Source organism: Amphiprion ocellaris, chromosome 6 (assembly GCF_022539595.1).
Source record: "Amphiprion ocellaris isolate individual 3 ecotype Okinawa chromosome 6, ASM2253959v1, whole genome shotgun sequence".
Classification (NCBI taxonomy): domain Eukaryota; kingdom Metazoa; phylum Chordata; class Actinopteri; family Pomacentridae; genus Amphiprion; species Amphiprion ocellaris.
Window position 1 is genome coordinate 31,800,936 of NC_072771.1, and position 23,584 is coordinate 31,824,519.

Genomic DNA, 23,584 nt, shown 5'->3' on the forward strand with positions numbered 1-23,584 from the left:
AATTACAAGCCAACTTCAGCGTCAATGAGCTCAAGAAGCACAAAAGTAAATTATTAAAAATCTACCAGCGACGCAGTGTAGCCGCGGTTATTATATTGTAGCAACCCTGCAGTTATGTTTCATCACTGTTAGGCAGGATGTTCAGTAGGCTGTTACTGTGTGTGTGTGTGCATGGATGTGAATGTGACAGGTGGAGGGCGGAGCGAGCGTGTGACCGAGGTAAGCGAGCGTGTGCCTGGGAGCGTGTGTTCGTGAGCGCGCATGAAGCTGAGATTAGGAACGAGCCTAGCCTGTGGTTGTCGGTTTTTTTGTTCTTTTTGTTTTGGCGTGGTTACGGCCGACAGTAACCGTGTTCTGTGTTCGGTGGGCTATTAAAGCGTCGGAACGTTGACAACGTCTCCTGCCTCCTTCTTCCGTCCAGTCGGACGCTACACTGGTGTCAGAAGTAAAACAACGAGGCTTCCGCGCCGCTGGCCGCCGCTAGCCCGCCTGCAGACGGAATGGCTTCGCGGCGAGAAAAGACCGACGCTCGGCCGAAATTCAAAGAGGAGATGTTGGACAATGCTTATGACGGTATGTGGCGGAGTGACACTGAATTTGGACACTCGGCGGAGCACATGGCCCGCCTGAGACATGCGGCTAGGGAGCTGGCTGCTGACGCTGGGTTCGGCCCGTCCAGCAGGGAGAAGTGCAGTGGTGTGGGAGCATCGCCCGCTTGTGACGCTACGCCGAACGTGAACAAAGATGGCGGCGCCCGTGGTTGCCAGCTCCAAGTGAAGACGCCGAAATACACTGGTAAGGCAGACTGGGATGCCTTCCATGCACAATTTGAACTGTTAGCACGTGCTGCGGGCTGGTCAGAGACAGACAAAGCACTCCAGTTAGCCCTTTGCCTCACAGAGGATGCGCTCTCATGCCTGCTGCTGCTTAGCCCAGGTGACAGAGGTGACTATGGGGCTTTGGTTGGGGCTCTTCAACGCCGTTTTGGACAGTGTAATCAGCCTGGGGTCCTGCGCTCAGAGCTGTCTAACCGACAGAGACAGCCAGGTGAGCCACTTCGTTTACTGGCTAACGACATAGAGACCCTGACAAGGAAAGCGTATGCCCACATGCCCACCGATGTGCAGAGTGAGCTGGCCCGGGACCAGTTCATCCGTGCCATAACACCCAGAGAGCTGCGCATTCAGACACAACTGGCGCATCCCCGCACCCTGCAGGAGGCACTGGAGCTTGCGCTGGAGAGGGAGATTATTGGAGGTCCTGCAGAGGGCGACAACATCGACGGCAGACCCGCTGTGAGAACTGCAGTTGAGGTAGATCCCGGCCTAGAGAAGCCGGCTTGGGCTGCTGAGTTGACCGAACTAGTCCGGGCTGCGTCGCTGCAACCACCACGCAACAACACCCGTCCTCGTCGCAGTCCTCCAGTGTGCTGGGTTTGTGGTCAGGCTGGCCACATCAGCGTACAGTGCCCTAAACAGGCTGGTGCCCAGGGAAACGGCAAGGGGTCTGCATAGAGGGGGCGACGCAGACCCTTGTCCCTGTGCCCCACCCCACTCCGTATCCAGCTGCCGGAGCACAGCGGCACAGACGGGGGAGCCTTGCTCCACTCCCCCCAGAAGCAGATGACACCACCGAGTCTGCGAGAGTGGTGGGCTGGACACATTCGGGCGACTTTTGCCATGTCCCCGTTACCCTGCCACAGACCCAGTGCGTAGCCCTAGTTGATACGGGTTCCACTGTGACACTGATGAGACCAGATGTGATCCCAGCGGGGACACTGCTGGAACCTACGAAGGTGAAACTGCGGACAGTGACGGGCGAACTCACCCCTATGCTGGGAAGAGGAACGGTGGCTATGCAGGTTGGAGGGCTTGTAATGGACTTTAAGGTGTGGGTTGCAGCAGTCCAAGACCCCTGCATTATAGGACTTGATTTCCTGAGGGCCGCCCGCTGTGTGCTAGACTTGGGGTGGAATACGCTGGCTTTCCCAGAGGGCCCAACAGTGAAACTTGTACACCCCACACAGACTCTGAGACTACAACTGGGAGCTGCAAGAGCAGCCGAGATCCACTATGGGCCAGACCCCACACCCCAAGCTTCTCCTTCCACTCCTGCGCCCCCCTCCTTCCCTACTGCAGCCGTTGTGCAGCCCTCCACCACAGACAGACTGGCTGCAGTGAGAGAGATATGGAAGCGCAGCTGTGACAACTTGGAACCTGAACAGCAAGAGGAGCTGTGGCAGGTGCTGTTTGAGTTTAAGGACATTTTTGCACTGACAGAGGAGGAAGTGGGCCTGACACACCTGGTGCAGCACGAAATTAACACCGGTGATGCACAACCCATCAAGACACGCCCTCGGCGTCTCCCCATGGCTCACCAAGCAGCAGCTGACGACGCGATCGAGGAGATGCTGAAGGCTGGCATCATTGAGCCATCTGACAGCCCCTGGGCCTCGGGGGTTGTGATGGTCAACAAGAAGAAGAGTCCGAAGATGCGGTTTTGTGTCGACTACAGGCCACTGAACAGTGTGACCACCAAAGACTCATATCCACTACCCCGCATTGACGAGTCGCTGGACTTGGTGTCTGGCTCGTCCTGGTTTTCTTCACTGGACCTGCGCAGTGGATACTGGCAGGTACCCCTCAGCCCCTCAGCCAGGCCAAAGACTGCTTTTTGCACTGGAAGAGGATTGTGGCAGTTTCGGGTCCTCTGTTTTGGCCTGTGCAACGCTCCCGCCACATTTGAACGGCTGATGGAAAAGGTGTTGGCTGACATCCCCAGACAGGAGTGTCTGGTCTACCTGGATGACATCTTGGTCCATGGTAGTGCCTTCAGAGTGGCGTTGGAAGCTTTGCGGCGGGTTCTGCAGAGGATAGCAGCGGCAGGACTGAAGCTTCACCCTGACAAGTGCTGCTTCATGAAGAGGGAGTTGGAGTTTCTGGGGCACAGGATTGGAGGAGAGGGCATCAGCACGCTGGAGGAAAAAGTGTGTGTAGTGAAAGACTGGCCAGCCCCCACCAACCTGCGAGAGCTCAAGAGCTTCATTGGGCTGGCGTCCTACTATAGGCGGTTTGTGCGTGGCTTCTCTTGTATAGCTGCACCCCTCTTTCGCCTGCAACAGAAGGACACTGATTTCGTTTGGACAGCAGAGTGTGAGCAGGCCTTCAGCTCTTTGAAGAAGGCCTTGACGGAGTCCCCTGTTCTCACCCCCCCAGTCTCCGATTTGCCGTTCATTCTGGACACCGACGCCAGCGACGTGGGAATGGGAGCGGTGCTGAGCCAGAAGGGACCGGAGGGGGAGAAAGTGGTGTCATACTTCAGCAAAACCTTCAATAAAGCTGAACGACGCTACTGTGTGACACGCAGGGAGCTGTTGGCGATTGTGAGAGCAGTGAGTCACTTCAGATACTACCTCTGTGGCTTACCATTCACTGTCAGGACAGACCACTCAGCTCTCCAGTGGTTGATGTCCTTCAAAGAGCCGGAAGGACAGATTGCACGCTGGCTAGAAGAACTAGCACCGTACACCTTCACTGTGGAGTACAGAGCTGGAACTCGCCATGCTAATGCCGACGCCATGTCCCGCCGCCCCTGCGCCACTGACGGCTGCCGGTATTGTGAACGGCGGGAGGCCCGGGAGGAGGAGCTCCAGGTGGAGGAGCAGCGAGGCCTCAGGCGTGATGGGGAGGAGCCGACCTGTAGAGAAACACAGGTTGTTGACACACCTGAATGGAGGGCGCAGCAGGAACAGGACTCTGACCTGCAACCGGTGCTGCAGTGGGTGGAGTCAGGACAGAAGCCCCAGTGGGAGGAAGTTACCAGGTACTCTCCTGCCACTAAAGGACTGTGTGCAAACTTTGAGGCGCTGCGGGTGAAGGATGGAGTGCTCCAGAGAGCCTGGAAAGAACCAGCTACAGGGGAGGAGAGGTGGCAAGTGGTGGTTCCCAGAGCACTGAGGGAAGCAGTGTTAAAAACCTCTCATGGGACCGCTGGAGCAGGTCATTTTGGGGTCTCGAAAACCCTGCGGCGTCTCCGGCAGAGTTTCTACTGGGGCCAGCTCAGGAGAGACGTGGAGGACTTTTGCCGGCGCTGTGATCTTTGTGCTGCGCACAAGGGTCCCCTGGATCAATCCCGCGCCCAGCTGCAACAGACAGCAGTGGGGGCCCCGATGGAAAGAGTGGCAGTGGACATAATGGGCCCGTTTCCCCTCACTGACAAAAAGAACCGTTATGTCCTCGCTGCTATGGACTATTTCACAAAATGGCCGGAGGCATACGCCATACCTGACCAGGAAGCAGAAACTGTTGCAGATGCTCTGGTGGAAGGCATGTTTGCCAGGTTTGGGGCCGCCGAGACCATCCATAGCGACCAGGGGAGGAACTTTGAGTCGGGGGTGTTTGCAGCGATGTGTGAGCGGCTGGGTATGCGAAAGACCCGAACCACACCTTTACACCCCCAGAGCGATGGTCTCGTTGAGCGGTTCAACAGAACCCTGGGAAAGCAACTCGCCATCCTCACTGCAGAACATCAGCGTGACTGGGACGTGCACCTCCCCCTCGTCCTGATGGCCTACCGGTCAGCTGTACAGGATTCCACCTCGTGTACACCTGCCCTTCTCATGCTGGGACGAGAACTGCGGACGCCTGCAGAAATGGCCTTTGGCAAACCCCCAGATGCCCCAGCGGTACCACCAGGGCCGGAATATGCTCGCAGGCTCCAGGACAGGATGGAGTCAGCTCACGCTTTTGCCCGCAACCAGCTACAGAAAGCGGGGGTGAGACAGAAACGCAACTACGACACGAGAGCTAAGGGCAGGGACTTCAAGGCTGGGGATCTGGTGTGGGTGTATAGCCCCAAAAGAAAGAAAGGACGGTGCCCAAAACTGGACTGTCACTGGGTGGGGCCTTGTGAGGTAGTGGAAAAGCTGGGTGAGGTGGTGTACAGGGTCCAGCTGCCCCCCAGAGCGAGACGTGTGGTCCTCCACAGAGACAGGTTGGCCCCATACAGGGGCAACGCCCGCCCACATCAGCGCCGTGAACACCGAACACCACCCCGGAGAAACAGGGCAGCCACGCCCCCAGACTCATGGACTGTTTCCCCTGCCAGCCCCCCCCGGTGACCCCCGGGGCCGCCCCCCCCCCCCGGCTCAGCAACAGACTGTTCCGCAAACGCCCCCGCTGGTGTTCACGTCAAGGCGACGGCAGAGACAGAGAAGGCCTCCGGGCCACCTCAGGGACTTTTTATGTGACCCCTCGGGGCGAGGGGCTCGGTGAGGGGGGGGCAGTGTAGCAACCCTGCAGTTATGTTTCATCACTGTTAGGCAGGATGTTCAGTAGGCTGTTACTGTGTGTGTGTGTGCATGGATGTGAATGTGACAGGTGGAGGGCGGAGCGAGCGTGTGACCGAGGTAAGCGAGCGTGTGCCTGGGAGCGTGTGTTCGTGAGCGCGCATGAAGCTGAGATTAGGAACGAGCCTAGCCTGTGGTTGTCGGTTTTTTTGTTCTTTTTGTTTTGGCGTGGTTACGGCCGACAGTAACCGTGTTCTGTGTTCGGTGGGCTATTAAAGCGTCGGAACGTTGACAACGTCTCCTGCCTCCTTCTTCCGTCCAGTCGGACGCTACAATATATTTGTAAAATATTGCTAAAATAAATTGCAATATTCTTGATATAATAGTCGGATGCTGTTTTGTTTTTTTTTTTGCTTTTGTTGAATCGGCGCTGGAAACTACAATTCCCTACTGTGATCCCATGACGCTTTCCAAGTGCGGTGGGAATTTTAGCTTATTCGATTAAAACTGCTGTGTATCCGAGCGAAATTTTCGCTTTTGTAGATTGAAATATCAAACTAGTTCCAAGCAGACTTCATAATTGACTGAAATTAGCTACTTAGAGTTTCATCCTGCTTTATTATGGTGCTGAATTAGCATTTTAAGACGGAGATATTTGTAATTCCGAGCTGCGTGAGTCCGTGAAGGCAGCGCGAATGTAACTTAAGGGATCACGTGACCGAGCGGAGCGCAGTTCGCGGAAGAAACGGTTCTTACCGGCGTTCAGCTGCCTCTTTCACCCTGAAGACGCCGGAGGAGGAGGACAAAATGTGCACCAGGTGGGATTAACGTCGGCGTTCATTGTAAACGGCTACATTTAGAGTCGGTAAAACGGTTTTCTAACGTGCGTCGTTTCTATGCATGAATGAACTAACAGCTGATGAAAGTCATGAAGGCTTTATTGTTGTCTGATGAGCTGCTTTGCACACAGCTGCAGTCTATAATGGCGAGTTAACGTTAGTTATTAGATAAGCTTATATTGTAAAATGCTATGTTTATTAGAGCTGCAACTATTGAATTAATCTCCAAGTATTTAGATAATCGATTAATTGTTTTGGGTAATTCAAAAAAAATAGAATTTAAGTCTAAATTGTCTAATTCCAGCCTCTAATATTTGAATATTTCCTGCTTTCCTTTCTACTCTATGACCGTAAACAAAACAAGACATTTGTCATGTTAGGATCTGAGGAACACTGATCAACGTTTTTCACCATTTTCTGACATTTTACAGCCCAAACAACTAATTGATTAATCGAGAAAATAATTAACAATGAAAGAATAATTAGTTACAGCCCAAATCTGATCAGTCTGCTCTGGTGTTTTTTTTGCTTGGATTTCTATTGTAGTGTCATATGATACCTGAAGTATCTGATTAGCGTAAAAAAAAATTTAAATAAAAATCTGTCTCCTGCTATAAAATCATCAATCAATCCACTATTCGTAAACTTCTAAATTATTCTGCAAATATTTTGATAATCAAGTGATTGGTTGAGTATTTTTTTTAAAGGAAAAAAAGTCTAAATTCTCTGATTCTGGCTTCATAAATGCAAATATTTTCATTTTTCAGACAGTAAACTGAAAATATTTGAGTTGTGGACAAAATAAGACAATGGTCATCATGGACTTCAACATTTTTCACCATTTTCTGACATTTTTTAAGCCACACGAAAAATGATTAACTCTTTAATCAACATTGGAAGATAGTTGTTAGTTGGAGCTCCAGTGTTCATTCACAGATCAAAGTAAAAGAATCTGATCCTCTTATTTTGTTCCAATCTGGATTGTGTTTCCACTAAAAGCACACAATGTTTCTTGCTGAGATTTCACTTTCAGTCTTCCCCTGCTTCCTTTCCAGTGTCATATGACGCCTGAAGCGTCTGACGAGTGTGAAAAAGCCTGTCTGTGCTGTAATTCACCGCAGACGGAGTGATTGTTCCTATAAACTGCACACACAGTGCCAAGTCTTGGGACAATAATCCTCAGACAACCTAATAACCGAATAAATGTACCTGTTAGATTCTAAAGCTGTAAATCTCAAAGGTCTCAGAGACTTTACCCCACTCTGTTATCATTGACCTGCATTGTAAACCTGCCTGATTGCATCTGTGTCTGACATGTCTTGACTCAGCCTTGTTTTTCTGAAATGCTGACGCTGCACTTTGTTTTTCTGTCCAGAGTCCAGCCCGTCGAGTGGACCACCGACCTCAAGAACCAGAAGTGAGTATGAATGAAAAGACAAGGAATGCTGCACTTCCTCTTTAGCCGCCTGTTTGTTGGTAAGTCTTTAGGTGATGGTGTTGCTTGTTTTCTAGTTTTGATGGCATCGTCTTGGTGACCCAGAGTCATGAATCTCTGCCCTCTGACCTCGAGTGTCTGAAAGCTCCTCTGCAGGACTACAGCTCTGTAAGTTTCTGCTTTTCTACCACAGAACATTTCATCGCCCGATCTTTATCTGTTTCTATATTGACATCAGTTTCACCACTAATGAGGAATATCGTATCACACATCGACGACTGCAGCTCCTTCCTGGCAGGTTTCAACTTATCAATGAACATTATGCAGTCAGGGTCGTTGTTTCTTGGTTTTCCTTTAATGAGAACAAAATCTTTTTCTGCAGCAGAAGAGACAGTCGCTGTGACATACAAGATGTCAGAGTGAAAGTCTGCGCAGTGAGGCAGGCTGACAGTACTTACACTTTCACTCAAAAAGAAACTTAGGTTCACGACCTTCGGTGCTTTTCCACTCAAAAACTAGTCTCAGTACTTTTATCATGTGACACAGCAATGCTTCTAAGTGATCTCTAATACAGTGAATTTCAGATAGACGTCCCTGCATGTACGATCAAACCTCTGCAGATGATCCAGAATGCACCGACCAAAAATGGTACGTCATCCCACTGTTCAGATGGCTTCACTGGCTTCCTGTTGCTGCCCGCATAATTCAAAACCTGCATACAAACCTATAATGAAAACAGCTCCCTCCTACCTGGACTCTCTCATTGTGGTCTCATTGTGGCTTACTACGCTCGGCCAACAAAAGGCGCCTCATCCAAACGCTACAACAAGGCCGATCCATAGCTGGACTCTTCTCCTCTGTGGTTCCCCGGTGGTGGAACGAGTTACCAAGCTGTCCTGGATCTGCACAATCCCTCTCAGTCTTTAAGAAACGACTTAAAAACAGCTCTTCACTGAACACTTTGCACTTGACAGACTGCAAAAAAATAAAAATAAAAAATTCTTATTAACTCCCACACTGTCTATAGGTCTCTAGGTCCTATTATCACACTTGAACTTGTTTTATGGCACTTATCCAGGTTGTTTTCTCCTGATTAGATCCTTGCTTGTGTTGCATCTAGTCTCAGATGTGCGTCTCTTTGGATAAAAGCACCTGCTAAATGAAATTGTAGAATTGTAGGAAAAAGTTTATGTTTGGTCATACGGTGTGTATTCATATAATCTTAACTGCTTTCTTTGCATTTGTGCATTTTCTGCTGCAAACATTGCATGTTGTCCAGTTATAAATTACATGCCAAATGTCTACAATGAGATAATGAAGTTATTAGAACTCATAAGAGGTTAATTCTTAGTCAGATGTGCTTTATAATCTGAGAAGAGCTTGTATATTTTTTCAATACAGGTAGTAATCAGAAGTGGATCATGTCAAATTCAATCAAGGGATTTTCCTGTGATTTGCTGTGTGGTGTTTCTTCGCCTGTAGGTGGACAGCGGTCTGGGTGAGGAGGTGGTGGTCCTCAAGGTCCCCGGTCTCCCTGGTAACCGCCTGGTGTTTGCCTCCACCGGCCCTGTAAACCGCGACTACGATGACGTCAGACGCTTCAGTGATGCTGCAGTCAACGGCATCAAACGGTCAGTTAAGAGCAGCTAATGTCTTTCCTCTTACAGACTCATGTTGCAGGTTTACATAAAGGTTTTGTTCTGTCTTTGCTCATCCTTTTGTCCCTTCAGGGCCTTGAAAGCTGGCATGCAGCGCCCCCTGCTGGTGTCTCCTCCACACAAGGACTATAAGAACAGCACTTTGGTGGCTGCACTCGGAGCCCTTCATGCTCTTTACATGGTGAGAAACACCTGAATATCTAATTCTCATCTAGAGCTCATAAACACTGGGCTCACATTTGGTATTTAAAGTGTCTTCAATGGCTGTTTTAACAACAATCTCTACTGATCAAGTATAGTTTACTAATTATGAGATGTGGGTGCGCAGCTCAACAATGTGTTCTGAGTTTTGACAGATTATCAAAAAGTTCTTAGTCATATACAGTATATTACAGGAAATGCAGGAACCGTGTTTTTTGGAGGTTGATCTGTAGTAGCAGCAAAAAAAATCAGGATATCCCTGCTTCTGCTGCAGCGATTTTTAAAATAGATGACAAAGCAGGGTGTGTTTTATAGTATGTCGACCTTGTGCTTGACAAGTTGTGTCCTCCTGCCTGTTACATCCTATAGAAGCCACATTTGTCTTGTGGTTGTTGTTTTTTTTTTTTTGTTGCTATTATTCCATTCCTAATATACTGGATTCCATATATATATATATACAGTTTGTCAAGATCTGCCATGCATAGTCAGACATATTTTCTCTCGTATTTGTAGTATATTTAGTGCTGCATCCCTATCCCTTTATGGTCACTGCTGCTGAGGCTTTCAAACAATAGTCCTCAAGTGAATGGGTGACGCATCACAGTCGCTAGATCCATGTTTTATTTCACTAAATCCACAGCAGGGTTGCTCAGGGCTGCATTTGAGTTGTGTAAATCAAATACTGTTGGTCCATGACAACAGTTTTTTTTGTGCAGTTAGTCTATATATCTTAGCCACATCAGGCGACAGTGTGGTTTTATGGGTTGCAGACTTCGGCGAAATGGTCACTGCAGACATGTATGAACAATAGTTCATCTCAGCTGACACTTGAATTGAGATACAACACAATTCCTTTGAACAGGGCCTCTTAATTTGAAACCTCAAAAAATTTTACACGTTTGCAAAAAACACTCTGACTTGCTGTATTCTCTATTTCCAGCCCCTTGAGGTGAGGGAGGGTAAAGTAAAACCCTCAGACTACAAGGTGTGTGTTCTGGGGCTGTGGGCAGCACAAGAGGCTCAGGCCAAGAAGATGGTGGAGCTCGCTAACGCTCTGGAGAGCGGCAGGTGAGTCTGACACTTCACCTGATTCCCAGCTAAGATTTCACAGGTTGTGTTTGTTCGTTCACTCACCAGCTGCCCTCATTTCCCTCCTCAGACTGGCATATCGTGACATTGGAGGCTCAGACCCTGAACGTATGGCTGCTCCTCGGGTGGCTGATTACGTCCAGGAGCTCTTCAAGGACAGCCCTGTGAAGGTAGAAAGGAACATTATGTGCTGTATGAAATCAGAATTAGGAAAATGTGTAGAAACAGTTTCAGTCTAGAACAGTTATGTAGGTGTTTGGTGGGTCTTTAAACTACTTTTCTAGCCCCAAACATCATAAACAAATAACTGTTTATTTACATCCAGGTGGAAGTTGTGAGCGACCTGAAGATTCTGGAGAAAGAATATCCATGTCTGGCAGCTGTCAACCGCTGTGCCAACAGTAGGAAAACTTTTTTTTTAAACACTTCTATTAACGTGGGCTTAGATGTTGTTTTTTTAATAAGAAGTCACATATTAATTTGTTGTCTCCTCTGCTTACAGGTATCCCTCGTCACCAGGGCAGAGTCATCAAGCTGCAGTACTGTGGAGAAGGACCGGTCCAGAAAACACTCATGGTGGTGGGAAAGGTGTGACAAGACTCATACATCTGCCTTTGAACTAGTATAACATTAACTTAAATAACATTAAATATACTTCTTTGTGTTGAATATCTGTGGTTTGTCAGGTTTTACAAACAATACATTTGAAGAAGTCATCTTGACATTTTCACCATTTTCTATAATCTATAGATTAAACAGAAATCAGGATTCTGCAGAAACTTGATAATAAAAATAATCATGAATTGTAGCTCTTCTTTAAGGTAAGTGTAAGAAAGGAATATGAGCATTTACTGTATCTGTGCATGACTGACCACTTGGTTCTGTGGCGTTTTCAGGGTATCACCTACGACACGGGTGGAGCAGACATTAAGGCCGGCGGCATCATGGCCGGGATGCACAGGGACAAATGTGGAGCTGCTGCTGTTGCCGGCTTCTTCCAGGTGAACGACTCCACCTCTGTATCTGAGTAATAAATCCTCAGCACTGTGGGTGACCTTAACCTGGATGCTGCTGAGCCGTGATTAGAGAAATGAATATTTTCCTCCTTGCAAGGCCACGTTTGCATTATTTATGTCATTTGAACTTCCCAGGAGCAGTAAATTTTAACTTGGATGGTGAAATTTGAGGTTTTGTTTCAAATATTGATCCCTTCCTCCCCTCCAGATTTTAGCCCACCTGAAGCCCAAACACCTGAAGGTTATTGGCACGATGGCCATGGTGAGGAACAGTGTGGGTGCAGGTCAGTGTGGTTCACTTACTCCTGCTGACATTTCTCTGATTTTAATCGAAGTTTTGGCGCCTCCTCTCATCGGCTGACTTCATTTATCTTCGTGTTTTGTCAGACTGCTACGTGGCCGATGAACTGGTGGTTTCCCGCGCGGGTCGCAGAGTGCGAGTGGGAAACACTGATGCTGAGGGGCGTATGGTGATGGTGGACCTGCTCTGTGAGATGAAGGAGAAAGTAAGAACATCTCATTAAAATCACTTTTCGACTAGTTATTCTTCAGGTTCTATCCCTTCTGAGTGCGATCGTACCCTTTGTGTCTCTGCAGGCAGTACGTGAGACGTCTCCTCAGCTGTTTACCATCGCTACTCTGACCGGTCATGCCATCCGAGCCATGGGACCCAGCTACTCTGTGAGTACTGCTGAAACACAGATAACACAAAACACCTGTGAATATTAAATATCCACACTTCAGTGCAGCAAAAACCACTGCGTAGTCTCAGTTTGGAACTTCTCGTTGTAGATTATCATGGATAATGGACCGGCCCATCGCAGTGGGAATGCTGCTCAGTGGCAGAAAGGTGAGAAAGCAATAAATCTGAGTGTTGGAGCACTCTCTTGACCTTGTATCAGTAAATATTTAAAGTGTACTTACTTAAAAAGCTTTCAACTACAAATGAAGCCTTTACGGTCAGTGGTATTGTGGTATCCCCACAAAATAAACCAAACTGAACCTGCTCCTCTGACAAAGAAGAAATGGCTAAAAGTGGTCCTTGAGTTATTTCATTTATTTTCAAGCCCCCAGGTGTTTTGACATGTCCATAAGTTGTTTTTACATGGTAGAAGACATATCATAAAACAAGCGGTAAACACCATAGTAAGTAAGAAAGTAAAATTTATTTATATTACACTTTTCACAGACACAAAATCACAAGGTGCTTTACAACAATAACAAAACAAGGATAAAAACAATAATTACAAAGGTAATAAACTGTTAAAACAGGGGAGCAGCAGCTAAAATACAGTGCATCAAAACAACAAATAAAAGAAAGCAGCGGAAGAGCTTAGAAAATGCAGTCACCACAGGTTTTATACTCAGAACGAGGGACAAGTAATTTTTGTTGACCTGACCTGAGAGCTCTATTCAAGGTGTAGTGGTGAAGGAGGACGGAGATGTACCGTGGTGATTGGCCACGTAAAGCCTTAAAAGTTAGCACCAGTATTTTAAAATGTACGCAAAAATTGATCAGGAGCCAGTGAAGAGAGGATAGGACCAGGGTGAAGTGGGATCTCCGGTTAGTTCCTGTTAAAAGACGAGCAGCTGCATTTTGGACTGTTTGAGGACAGTTACGAGAGGAACAGCTGACCATTGTCCACCTTGCTGCTCGCAGTGTGCTAATGACAGTCTCAAAAACATGGGTTCAAACATAACAAACCTAAGCAATCAATCCTGGCATGGGACCTTTTATATTATCTGTCTTATCTGGAAACAGTTTCCGGTTCTAACATGGCCCAGATACTTGAATATTAAAATTGCCATCGTATAGTGTGGAGTAGTTGAACTTTAGGTAGAGGCAGGGACTTTGTAGATCTGCACATTCAAAAGGAAGCAACTCTCTAATACATTTTAAGTCAGGACGAAATTATTCTCATGGAAAAAACTTCTAAATATACAACATTGATACACATAAAGAAGTTTTACTGAATCAACAACCACGGGGCGACTTTAACTGTTGAAGCTAAAAAGCATTCTGTACTTTTGTCAGTGTAATATTATAATAAACTGACTGTGTTTTGGATTTTGCTGGTCAAACCAAACCATGCCATGGTACAGTTTGGGTGATTTTGTGTCTTACATTCATTTGTCAGGACTTTATAGAGAATAATTAGCAAGTATTATATGACAATGTTTGCCTACTAATGTAGCACTTCTTTCAGGGGGGAGTTTCTTGTGTTGAATACAGGATGTGCTTTGTTAAAACATACTCATTCTTTACAATATAACAATTAGCAGACAAAGTAATTATGGCAATGGAGAGACCACTCAGTGTTTCATCGCAGTCCTGGACTTCATTGTTTTTAATAAATGCAGTGCTACATGTTGCCCAGCAGATGTCGCTATTTTGGTTGGTTCAAATACTTGGAAACTGAACCTTTTCCAGAATCTAACATATGATCTTCATCCTCTCTTGCAGCTGGAGAGGAGCTGGGCGATGTGTTCGAGGTGTCCAGTATCAGACGAGAGGACTACGAATTCCACAAGGGCAAGTCTGAGTACGAGGACATTCTGCAGTCCAACAACCTGCCGTCCTCAGCGACACCTCGAGGACATCAGACCCCTGCAGCGTTCCTCATCATGGCCTCAGGGCTGGACAAGGTGCTCACACATCACTAGACCATATTGTTTATCTTCAGGACACTAATGATGTTAAAGACGTGCAGTGATTAATCTGTATTATTACTTTCCACCACAGCACGGTGTGGATTCTGACGCTCCTCTGCCGTACTCCCACATTGACATCGCCGGGTCCAGCGGTCCTTTCCCCGGTGTCCCAACAGGAGCCCCCATCCTCGCCATGGCAACCAACTACATCCTGTCTGAGGGTCTCTAAACAGATGGCGTAAAAAGACCCCCGTCTGTACTCCAACCTCTCTCAAATTTGTAACTGTCCAAATATAAATGCCTGCCACAACACGTAATGCAAATTTTCATGTCTGACATTCCTCAATACCTCAGACTGCTTTTCTTGTAAGACTGTACGCTGCTCTCTTTTCTAAGATCTTTGAACATCCTTCATATCTGAATCGAGTGTCAACGAGCCTGTTAAGTGACCTGAATCTATGTATTCTCAGGGGTTAAAAGGCCGTTAAAAATAACATCCTTTTATATGTATGTCTGTGTGTGTGCGACAAGATGGAAACACACCTGTGTGATTTGTGAAGCTGTATGCCAGTTAACACAAGCACTTCTCATTGATCAATAAATCAGTTTTGATGTCATTGTGTTGTTTCCACATAACTCATTTTCACACAAATTTTCTGTATGTGGAAGAAGATATGTTTTAATTAGCCTGGATCAAGTGTGAAATCAAAAGGAACAGTGAGGAGCATCAGAAAGAAGTAAAAAAAAAGGGGGGGAGAAAGACATTTGCTTCAGTGGTACTTTGAACATCTATTATTTTAGAATTCCTGTTTACATGACAATATATTTTTAGAAATGGCAACGGAAAACTACTCCATAATATTTTTTAAGGAAAATATTGTGCATATCCATCCATTTTTATTCATCAGCTAAATAATAGTTTTGTATAATGTGATGTATTTGTGTACATTATAGAATATTAAGTAATTTACAGTAGTAAAAATGATTTCCAGCCTGTGTTGAATTCCAATGGAAGTTAAATTCAGGACTATTAGACTTTTTTTTTTTTAAATTTTTTTTTTTATTCAACATATTCGGGATCGGTATAATTTTATGGTACTTGATGTTGCAGAGGGGACCCAACAGCTGTGCATGCAGACTCCAAAATTTTATCATACTGCTAATAAAACTGTAATAAAAAATGTCAAATACATTTTTGAAAAGTAACAAGTAACTACAGAGTTGAATATGCACAGTGGTGCACTATCCTGTTAAAAGAGTTTTTCAAGTCTGCTGTAGCTCATGTGCTTTGTAGGGTAACAGATAGATAGATAGATAGATAGATAGATAGATAGATAGATAGATAGATAGATAGATAGATAGATAGATAGATAGATAGATAGATAGATAGATAGATAGATAGATAGAAAGAAGGTTTTTCACTTTATTATTTGAATTGGTGAGGTGAATTTGTACTTTAAATGATGCTGTAAGATATTAACCTTAAAATTTATCTTAGTCAGATAAAATAGTTTTTCATATAATGTCGTGTAGTATCTAAATAATATAATAATAATATCTAAATAACCATTTAAAACCATTTGTAGTTGCATTGTTTGTTTTCCTTGTTATGTACCACATTCAAGCAGTATTTAAGGAGTATTTCATTCCATTATCGTGTCTGTAGTTTATTGTGGTTTATGGGTCCGTGTACGGATCTGGTAATTGGATTTTCCGTTCTGAAACGAGTATTGAAAAACAAAAAATGAGTGGTTATTTGATTTTCGTTTAAAAATACAAAAAATTAAATTGAAATACAAGGCGTTTTTCCTTTTCATGATCAAAAGGGGATATACGATTTTTTTTTAAATGCTTTGATTTTCGTTTTATATTTAGAATAACAAGAAAGTAAAATGAGTAAGAGACAAACGAAAAAAGGTCCGTTTTTTCATTTTCTGAGACCGGAAGTGGTCATCAGCAAGTGTAGAGCCGCACAGACTACAGTGCATAGACTGTATATGATTTTTTTCGTTAGTTTTCATGGTCAAAATGAGAGATCAGGTGGCTGATCTTAAAATAAATCAATATTGATTATTTTATAGAGCGTTAAAGTTTTGCGAAGCCAGGGGGCGGGACTACTTGATTGACAGTCCGGTCTGGAATGAATGACAGGTCCTATGGAGGAGGCAGCAGAGACTCTACTCTCCTGGTTTGGATTAATTCTGATATAATAACTGTTGGTTTATTTATCGGTGGAGCAGCACAACATTTTCCACAGACAGTTTTCCTGCCCGTTGGCTTGTTTTAACCAGTTTTCTACCTTCGGCTGATTCTACCAGCAGACACTGAAAGGACTCTGATAGTTCAGTAAGTAAATGTTTATTTTCGTATCGGTGCCGCTTTTAATGCACTTTATATGCAGCTTTAGTGTCAGATGTAATGTGTGCCATGCACTCCAGATGTTGGTGGAGTTTGTTTCAGTGTGTGTTGACCAGAGAAGAAAGTTAGCATAGTAAATATTAGCTTTAATGTTAGCGATGCTAACCGAGCTAGCTGTTCAGTTGTAGCTTGATTAAAGCTAACGTAGCATTAAGCTAAGGATGTTTGTGTTGAGTTTCATGTAAACAGCTGAAGTGTGTTGTGTTCCTGTAATGTGGTACATTAAGTTCAAAAAACTGTGGCTGGTTGATATTAATGTAATGTTCAGGAAACTTAAATGTGATTAAAACAGTAACGTTAATGTTCTAGTTGTCAGTAATCAGCTTTAATTTGACACTAAAACAGACTGGTAGTTTTAAATGACATCAATTTGATTAATTTGTTGAAAATTGTCTCATTTGTTGTTGTGATGTTGCTGCTGATTCATTAAAAGCAGATGATCCATGTTAAAGATACGTTTAGTTCTAGTATCAAAAGTACAAGAAGGAAAATGGAAGTTTAGTTCTGCTACGTCAAACATTTCAGGAATAAAATGACTAAATGAGTCTTTATGCCTCAAACTTTATTTTACAATAAAGAAATAATGAAATAATCACAGATAATAAAAAATATAAATAGCAGAGAAAACCTGAGAGAATAATTTCCTGAAAAGTCTGTGAAGGAAAAGCAGCTTTTTTATCCTGAAAGATCAGAATCAGCTCCAACATCTGCATCTGACAGCATCAAGTCAACCAGAAAGAAAAGAAAAAAGAAAATGACTTCTTTCTGATCACATCTGTCCCGCTGCTCACAGGCTGCTGCTGCTCACATTCTTCACATTTATAGTCCACTTTTAAAAATTCAGCAGACAGGTGCTCTGCTTTGGAGTGTGACGATGTCGTCGGTGATGTGGAGGGTGAAGTTTCTGTTTCACCCACAGCGTGCTTTAGGGCAGCTGGGTCGGACTTGATGAAATACTGACCGACAGCTCAGATTTAACTGTCTGTAGTTCTGTTTTGATGGGTGTTAAACTTTCACTCAAAGCCGCCAGGAGCTGGGTCTTAAAATAACCGCCGTCTCGTTACAGAGTGAAAGTAGCAGTTCCTCCTTAAGGTCAGAGATTGCAGCATCTGAGGGCCTCTTCAAAAGAAGACGTAGTTGATGAAGACGTTCTGGAGCAGGACCAGAAAGACCACGACCAAGCAGCCTTGAGATCTTAGGCAGCGTCTCCCTCAGGTGGGTGTCAACGGTGTTCACGGTCAGGTCTGTGGTAATCCCATCAAAAAACAAAACAGAAAAAAAATCTAGATTATAAATCAACATGTAACCAAAGCACTCTGTGTATAATGCCATAGATACTATGGATGTAGTTCAGAAAATGTCAAAGTATAGTATACTTTTCAAGAATAACATAGTATGGCCTGTAGTTCATAGTATAGCTTGGCAAAAAAAAACCCATAGATTATTATGTGGTTCAAAAAGTGCAAAATGATAGGATGTTGTCTAAAATTGTCATGTATGATATGTGGTTCAAAAAATATCATAGTGTAGTATATTGTAAAAAAATAGTATGTTTTTCAAGAAAACATCAGAGTATGTTATCTAAAAAATGCCATAGAATAATATTTCATTGCACAAGTAAAAGTATAGTAATTTTTAGAACTGTTCAAATTCTTGTTACTAAAAAAAAAAAAAACTAAAACAAAAAAAGTCATAGTAATATGTCAATTTAAAAAGCCTATAGTATAGAGTGTCACCCAACAAATGTCACAGTATAGCATGTCGCTCTAAAAATGTCATAGTATATCCTTTGGTCCAAAAAACGTCATAGTGTAGCATGTTGCTCTAAAAACATCATAGTATAGCCTTTGGTCCACAAAACGTTGTTATGTCCCGGCTGTCTGAAGTAGGTGAGGAGCAACACAAAAACAGTCCAAACGCTGGTTTCCAGAGGGTTAGACGAGCATTTATTTGAAAGAGGAAGTTTACAACAACACAACATGTGAGGGGGTTAAAAGCAAATGGGTGTTAGTAAAATAAAAATAAATAAACAGAACTAAAAGTGAACTTCATGTTGACATTGATGGGCATTCCAACCAGGAACAATGTAAAAGATAATCAATACAAAAAAAACCTCTTCCTGTTCACCTCTTAAAACCCAAAAACACACCGCAGTAGCACCCTAAACTAAAACTAACAACAGGTTCCCTGTTTTCCTTTGTGAACAATTCAAAGGTCCCTCTCTATCTCCCCACACATCCACCAACCACTGGAACACATTTCCAAAGTTCTGCCGGGCCAGCTCAGCTTCCCCTCAGAAGAAGTGCTGCCACCTGCCAGATGAAGGAGCCTTTTGAGAGGCAGCTGGCATCGTGATTGGACTGTACTTTGGTCTGTTCCAATCCAGCTTCAGCTCCAGAGACGGCAGGCGGGACGAGTCAACGGAGGCCTGGTGGACGAAGGCATGCAGCTGAGTACAATCCAGAAAACAACAGAGGAGGAGTGCAGCGGCCCAGTATAGCCTTCGGTATGAAAAAACGCCATCATATACATCATATATTGTACAAATAACAAGTCAAAGGAAAGAGACATACATTGTAGAATTGTAGTAATTGTGGACTGACTGATTTACTGATTATCAGTATTTTATTTTTTACTGATTTACGGTAATAAATCAATTTAAAAGTGGCGCTACTTTGGCTCTGAACCTTTATATACCTGTGGTCTCTGTCTTCTGGAGTGATTTGATTGGTTATATGTCAAGAATAAAACTCCTTTAACTTAACATCTGTAAACAAAACAAAAATGTATCAACAAAGTTTTCTGTTAGAGTTTGTGTTCTTCTAAGTTTAACTCCAAGATTTTAAATACTTTCATTTACTGCAAATGAATATCTACTCCAAATGTCTCACTAATAATCATTATCAGCATTAAAAACCCACAAAACACCCCTCTATACTCGACCACACTTAGTAAAGTCCGGTTCCCCCTTCTATAAATCTGCTTGGAATCTTCCACTTCCTGTTTGTCAAAGTGGCCTTCTACCTGGACAGGTTTTGTTGGAGCTCATGCAACAAACATTTTGGGTAACTGCACTTTAATATGGATGGATGACACTGAATTAGAGTCTGTTTTAATGAGACTGAGTTAAGATGTGTAGCTCTGTCATTAAATAGGAAATTATTTCTCAGAATTCAGAGAAAAGTCTGAAATGTTTGCTAGGTTAGCGTCCCACATGTTCTTTGGCTCAGCTAAAGCTAACTCTCTCCAACTTCTGGATCTCTTCAGTTGCTTGTTGTTAAAATATCTTGCTAGAGGTACTGAAGCTTAGAAAGTCTGAGATGTTTGTTCAAAATCAGCTCATTCTCAAGTCTGATCTGAACTGTCCTCTTTTGTTTGAACTTTCCCTAAACTTAGGAGTTAATGACAGAGCAGCACATCCAGACTGTCTCATTTATGTAGAGATTAAACTTCAGTGTCATTCATTGATGTTAAAGTGCAGTTTTTCAAATGTTTGTTGCACATGCTCCCAACCAAACCAGTCCAGGTGGAAGACGATGTGAAGAGAACGCTCCAGAGGATGAATATCACACATTTATGTTGGAAATAAATGTCCTTTAATTAAACATTGTCATGCAAAAGTTGGATTTCCCTTTAATGATGTTCAAGTCTTTGTTGACTGTTTTGTTGATGTTGGTTTCTTAATGTTTTTTGATACTCGGCCCCAAAGATTAAAACCTTTTACAACTCACAAGCTGCAACAATTCACACATTATCAACTATCTTTCTGACTAAACTAAGATAAAAAGTGAAAAACTGTCTGATTCCTGCATCATGAATGTAAATCTTTTTGGTTTTTATGACAGTAAACTGAATATGTTTGGGTTTGACATTTTATTAACCAAAACAAGAAATGAATTACTGGAGAAAACAATCAACAGATTAATGGACAAAGAAAATGTGTTTTCCAACATATATGGCTGAATTACTCCAACATTACAAGAGACATACAATTTTAATTCAATTTTATTTATATAACGCCAATTACAGGTCAAATTGTCTCAAGACGCTTTATTTTTATATTTTCTTGTCATATTTAAAATGTGACAAAGTAAGAAATTTAAACCTCTTGACTAATCCAATTTATTATTTGGTTTTTAAGAGACTAATCGACATATAAATAACTTTCTCCACTAAAACTAATAAACATGAGGTCAAATAGAAGGAAGAGTTATAAATACTGCAGTCCCACGATGACAAGAATAAAGTTTCTCAACAAAAACTAAATCTGCTGGTGGATTCCATGAAAGTCCTAATAAATGATAATAAAGTGTGAGGTTTGTGGTGCTAAAAATCTCAAAGATATCAAGTTGAACATCTGGATGGAGGTTGATAAAAGTTGATCTCCCTTCATTTCTCTGGAGCCGACTCCATGGATTTTATGGATGGTGGTTGAAGACCTGCTCTTCTAGTCGTCTTCCTTCTAGTCGCTGTAAAAAGTCACCTCTTCATGACAACTTGTCCTGCCTCGGACCTCGTAGAAGCTCCAGAAACTCGGGAAAAACTGTCGAGACTCGAAGAACTCGTGGAGACTCGAAGAACTCGTCAGGCGGGGGAAGGTGTGGTGGGCGGTGGGGGAGTAGAGGGGGGAGGCCGCCACCCACCTCCCCGCCTACTCTCCGCCCTGACTCCACCCAGACTCCGCCTTGGCTCCACCCATGTGGTGACTTCACAAACTACGATGTCAAAGGGACGACGAATTTATTTCTTTTTATCTGATCTGTAGCTCAGTGAGTTAAGGATTTGCCTGTGGAGCTGCAGGTCGCTGGTTCAAGACCAGACGCTTCTTAAATTTTCTCAAAATTCTGACAAAGACAAACAAAGAAAACTGCCGGTGGCGGGTCTCGAACCTGCGACCTTCCACTTGGTAGTCTGTCTTCTTTTCCCCTGAGCTATTCGCTCAGATACTAAATTTACTTTTTTTTGCGCATTTATCATCTATTTTTTGTCGTTTTCGAGGTTTTTTTTTTACTTTCTCTTTTCTCGACCGTTTTTCTCAGGAGGTTGGACTTCTGCCTTTGTGCTGGAGGGTTGAACCCTCAGTTCCAAGACTTTTCAAAGCCTCCACACCTCCTGAGTCCTCAGGACCTGAGCTTTCACACAGTCTGAGGGCTGAAATTTTCTAAGTCCCACAGTAGTTCTCTGTTGGATTGAACTTTCACACAGTCCAAGGACTGATATCTTCAAAGTTCCTCAGTAGTTCTCTGTTAGTTTGAACCTTCAGACAGTCCAAGGACTGAAATCTTCGAAGTTCCTGAGTATTTCTCTGTTAGTTTGAACCTTTAGACAGTCTGAGGACTGAAGTTTTAAAAGTTTCTCAGTACTTCTCTGTTAGTTTGAACTTTCTGGTTAACAGAAGCCTTTAAACTTGTGACCATGAGTCTTGATTTCACATTTAGATCATCCATCTGAGTTCTTCTCAGACATTCACCTGTGGGTTTTTCAGAAATCCTCAACAAACTTTGATTCTCTTCACTGAACAGTAAAGTTTGTGGAGATCAGAAGGTAACATTAGTTTGATCAATGCCTTCAACTACTAGTAGTTCTTAGTAAATCTGCCCACAATCAAACCAAGAACATAGAAAGAGGAAATGTTTGAAGAAACAACTTGATGTTTTCATTTCAGACTAGAAAACGCTTTAATATCTTTATCTGTTTTTGCTCATTTTGATCCTTTTATTGTCTCTTCTGTTTAATTTGATCTTCTAAAGTTTAACTGATGTCTTTTCATATGTATTGTCTTTAGTTTGATTAAATACAATTAAATGACATTAAACAGACAAAATATTGATTTAGATAATTAAACACGATACAAAACATGGAAGTATGAAATTAAACAAAATTTTTAAAATAACATTATTAAAAATTGCAGAGAAAATATTTCAGATAATTACACATTTAAAAAAACACTTTTTAAACAAGAATAATATTAAACATTTTTTAAAAATACAAAACATTTAATTAGATTATTAAACCTTTAAAAAAATACTTTTTAAACAAGAATATTAAACATTTAAAAAAACAAAACATTTAATTAGATTATTAAACCTTTAAAAAAATACTTTTTAAACAATAATATTAAACATTCAAAAAAAATACTTTTTAAACAATAATAATATTCAACTTTTTTAAAAGTTTTATTGTAATAATTTTTCCCCCTTTATTTAATTGCTTTTTGTTATGTAGTTTATTTCTTTAATCTTTTTTTCGGTCAAGATTTTAATCCCAACCTTAAAAATGAAACAAACCCTTAAATCACAATGAAAATACTTTTGTTGTCACAATCATGAATTAGTCAGTTATTCAGTTTATCAATTCAACTTTATTTGTTTAGCACCTTTCACACAGATGACAAAACTAAACAAGCAAAGAGAAAAAAAACTATGCTAAAACTATGATTAAAACTCAAAAACATTAAAAAAAAAAAAAAAAAAAAAAAAAAAGATTTAACATGGTAATAAAATATGTTGTGTCCAGGGGATGGAGGGAGTTTATTGAAGTCTTCTTGGGCTCACATGGGAAATCATTTAAAATATAAACTTGATATTCAGTCTAAGGAAACTGCAGAGTGACAGAAGAAGCAACAATATCTCCTGTTTTCTCCTTTAATGAGTCGACTCTTCTTGTGCTTTCAGACCAAAGAACTACAGACTCTTCACAACCTGCTCAAACTCTTGGTACAGGACCTCACCACACGGGTCAAGAAGGTTTCCATCTCATTTCTACTCTGAAGCTCACCTTCTCCTGCTCAAACTGCTGACCAACGTTTCTGCTGCTCTAAAGTCTGCTCTCCAGAACTTCCTAAAAACTCTCAAAGTCTCTTCTGCTGCAGGTTGCTTTGTAGAACTGTTGCAGAAAACCTCACTAAACCACATGGAGGGGCCTCGAGATAGTCGTCCAAATGAAACCATACAAAAACCAAACTAGCACAACAACTCAAACGCTAAAGT

The 23,584-nt window shown here is 42.9% G+C and overlaps 1 protein-coding gene and 1 long non-coding RNA gene across 2 annotated transcripts; both read left to right on the forward strand.

Annotated features, from left to right (window-relative positions):
* The first annotated feature begins 5,983 nt into the window (after nucleotides 1-5,983).
* Nucleotides 5,984-14,794, forward strand: zgc:152830 (uncharacterized protein LOC767682 homolog). Its single transcript, XM_023264450.3, has 16 exons — nucleotides 5,984-6,105; nucleotides 7,502-7,543; nucleotides 7,639-7,729; nucleotides 9,044-9,192; nucleotides 9,292-9,400; nucleotides 10,361-10,488; nucleotides 10,580-10,679; nucleotides 10,835-10,910; nucleotides 11,012-11,097; nucleotides 11,406-11,510; nucleotides 11,734-11,809; nucleotides 11,913-12,031; nucleotides 12,123-12,206; nucleotides 12,318-12,375; nucleotides 13,990-14,171; nucleotides 14,269-14,794. The coding sequence occupies exons 1-16, from the start codon at nucleotides 6,095-6,097 to the stop codon at nucleotides 14,404-14,406; spliced, it is 1,554 nt and encodes a 517-aa protein (XP_023120218.2). The 5' UTR covers nucleotides 5,984-6,094; the 3' UTR covers nucleotides 14,407-14,794.
* Nucleotides 14,795-16,331: 1,537 nt separating this feature from the next.
* On the forward strand, nucleotides 16,332-23,551 carry LOC129349175 (uncharacterized). Its single transcript, XR_008602073.1, has 4 exons — nucleotides 16,332-16,523; nucleotides 17,662-17,810; nucleotides 18,810-19,101; nucleotides 23,270-23,551. It is a non-coding gene; the product is annotated as an uncharacterized LOC129349175 (long non-coding RNA).
* Nucleotides 23,552-23,584: the final 33 nt, after the last annotated feature.

Excerpts from the sequence above, each read along its gene's own strand:
- zgc:152830 (XM_023264450.3), top strand. Across the intron at positions 11,511-11,733 it reads CTGTTGCCGGCTTCTTCCAG|ATTTTAGCCCACCTGAAGCC; the intron begins GTGAACGACTCC and ends CCTCCCCTCCAG. Across the intron at positions 12,032-12,122 it reads TCTGTGAGATGAAGGAGAAA|GCAGTACGTGAGACGTCTCC; the intron begins GTAAGAACATCT and ends GTGTCTCTGCAG.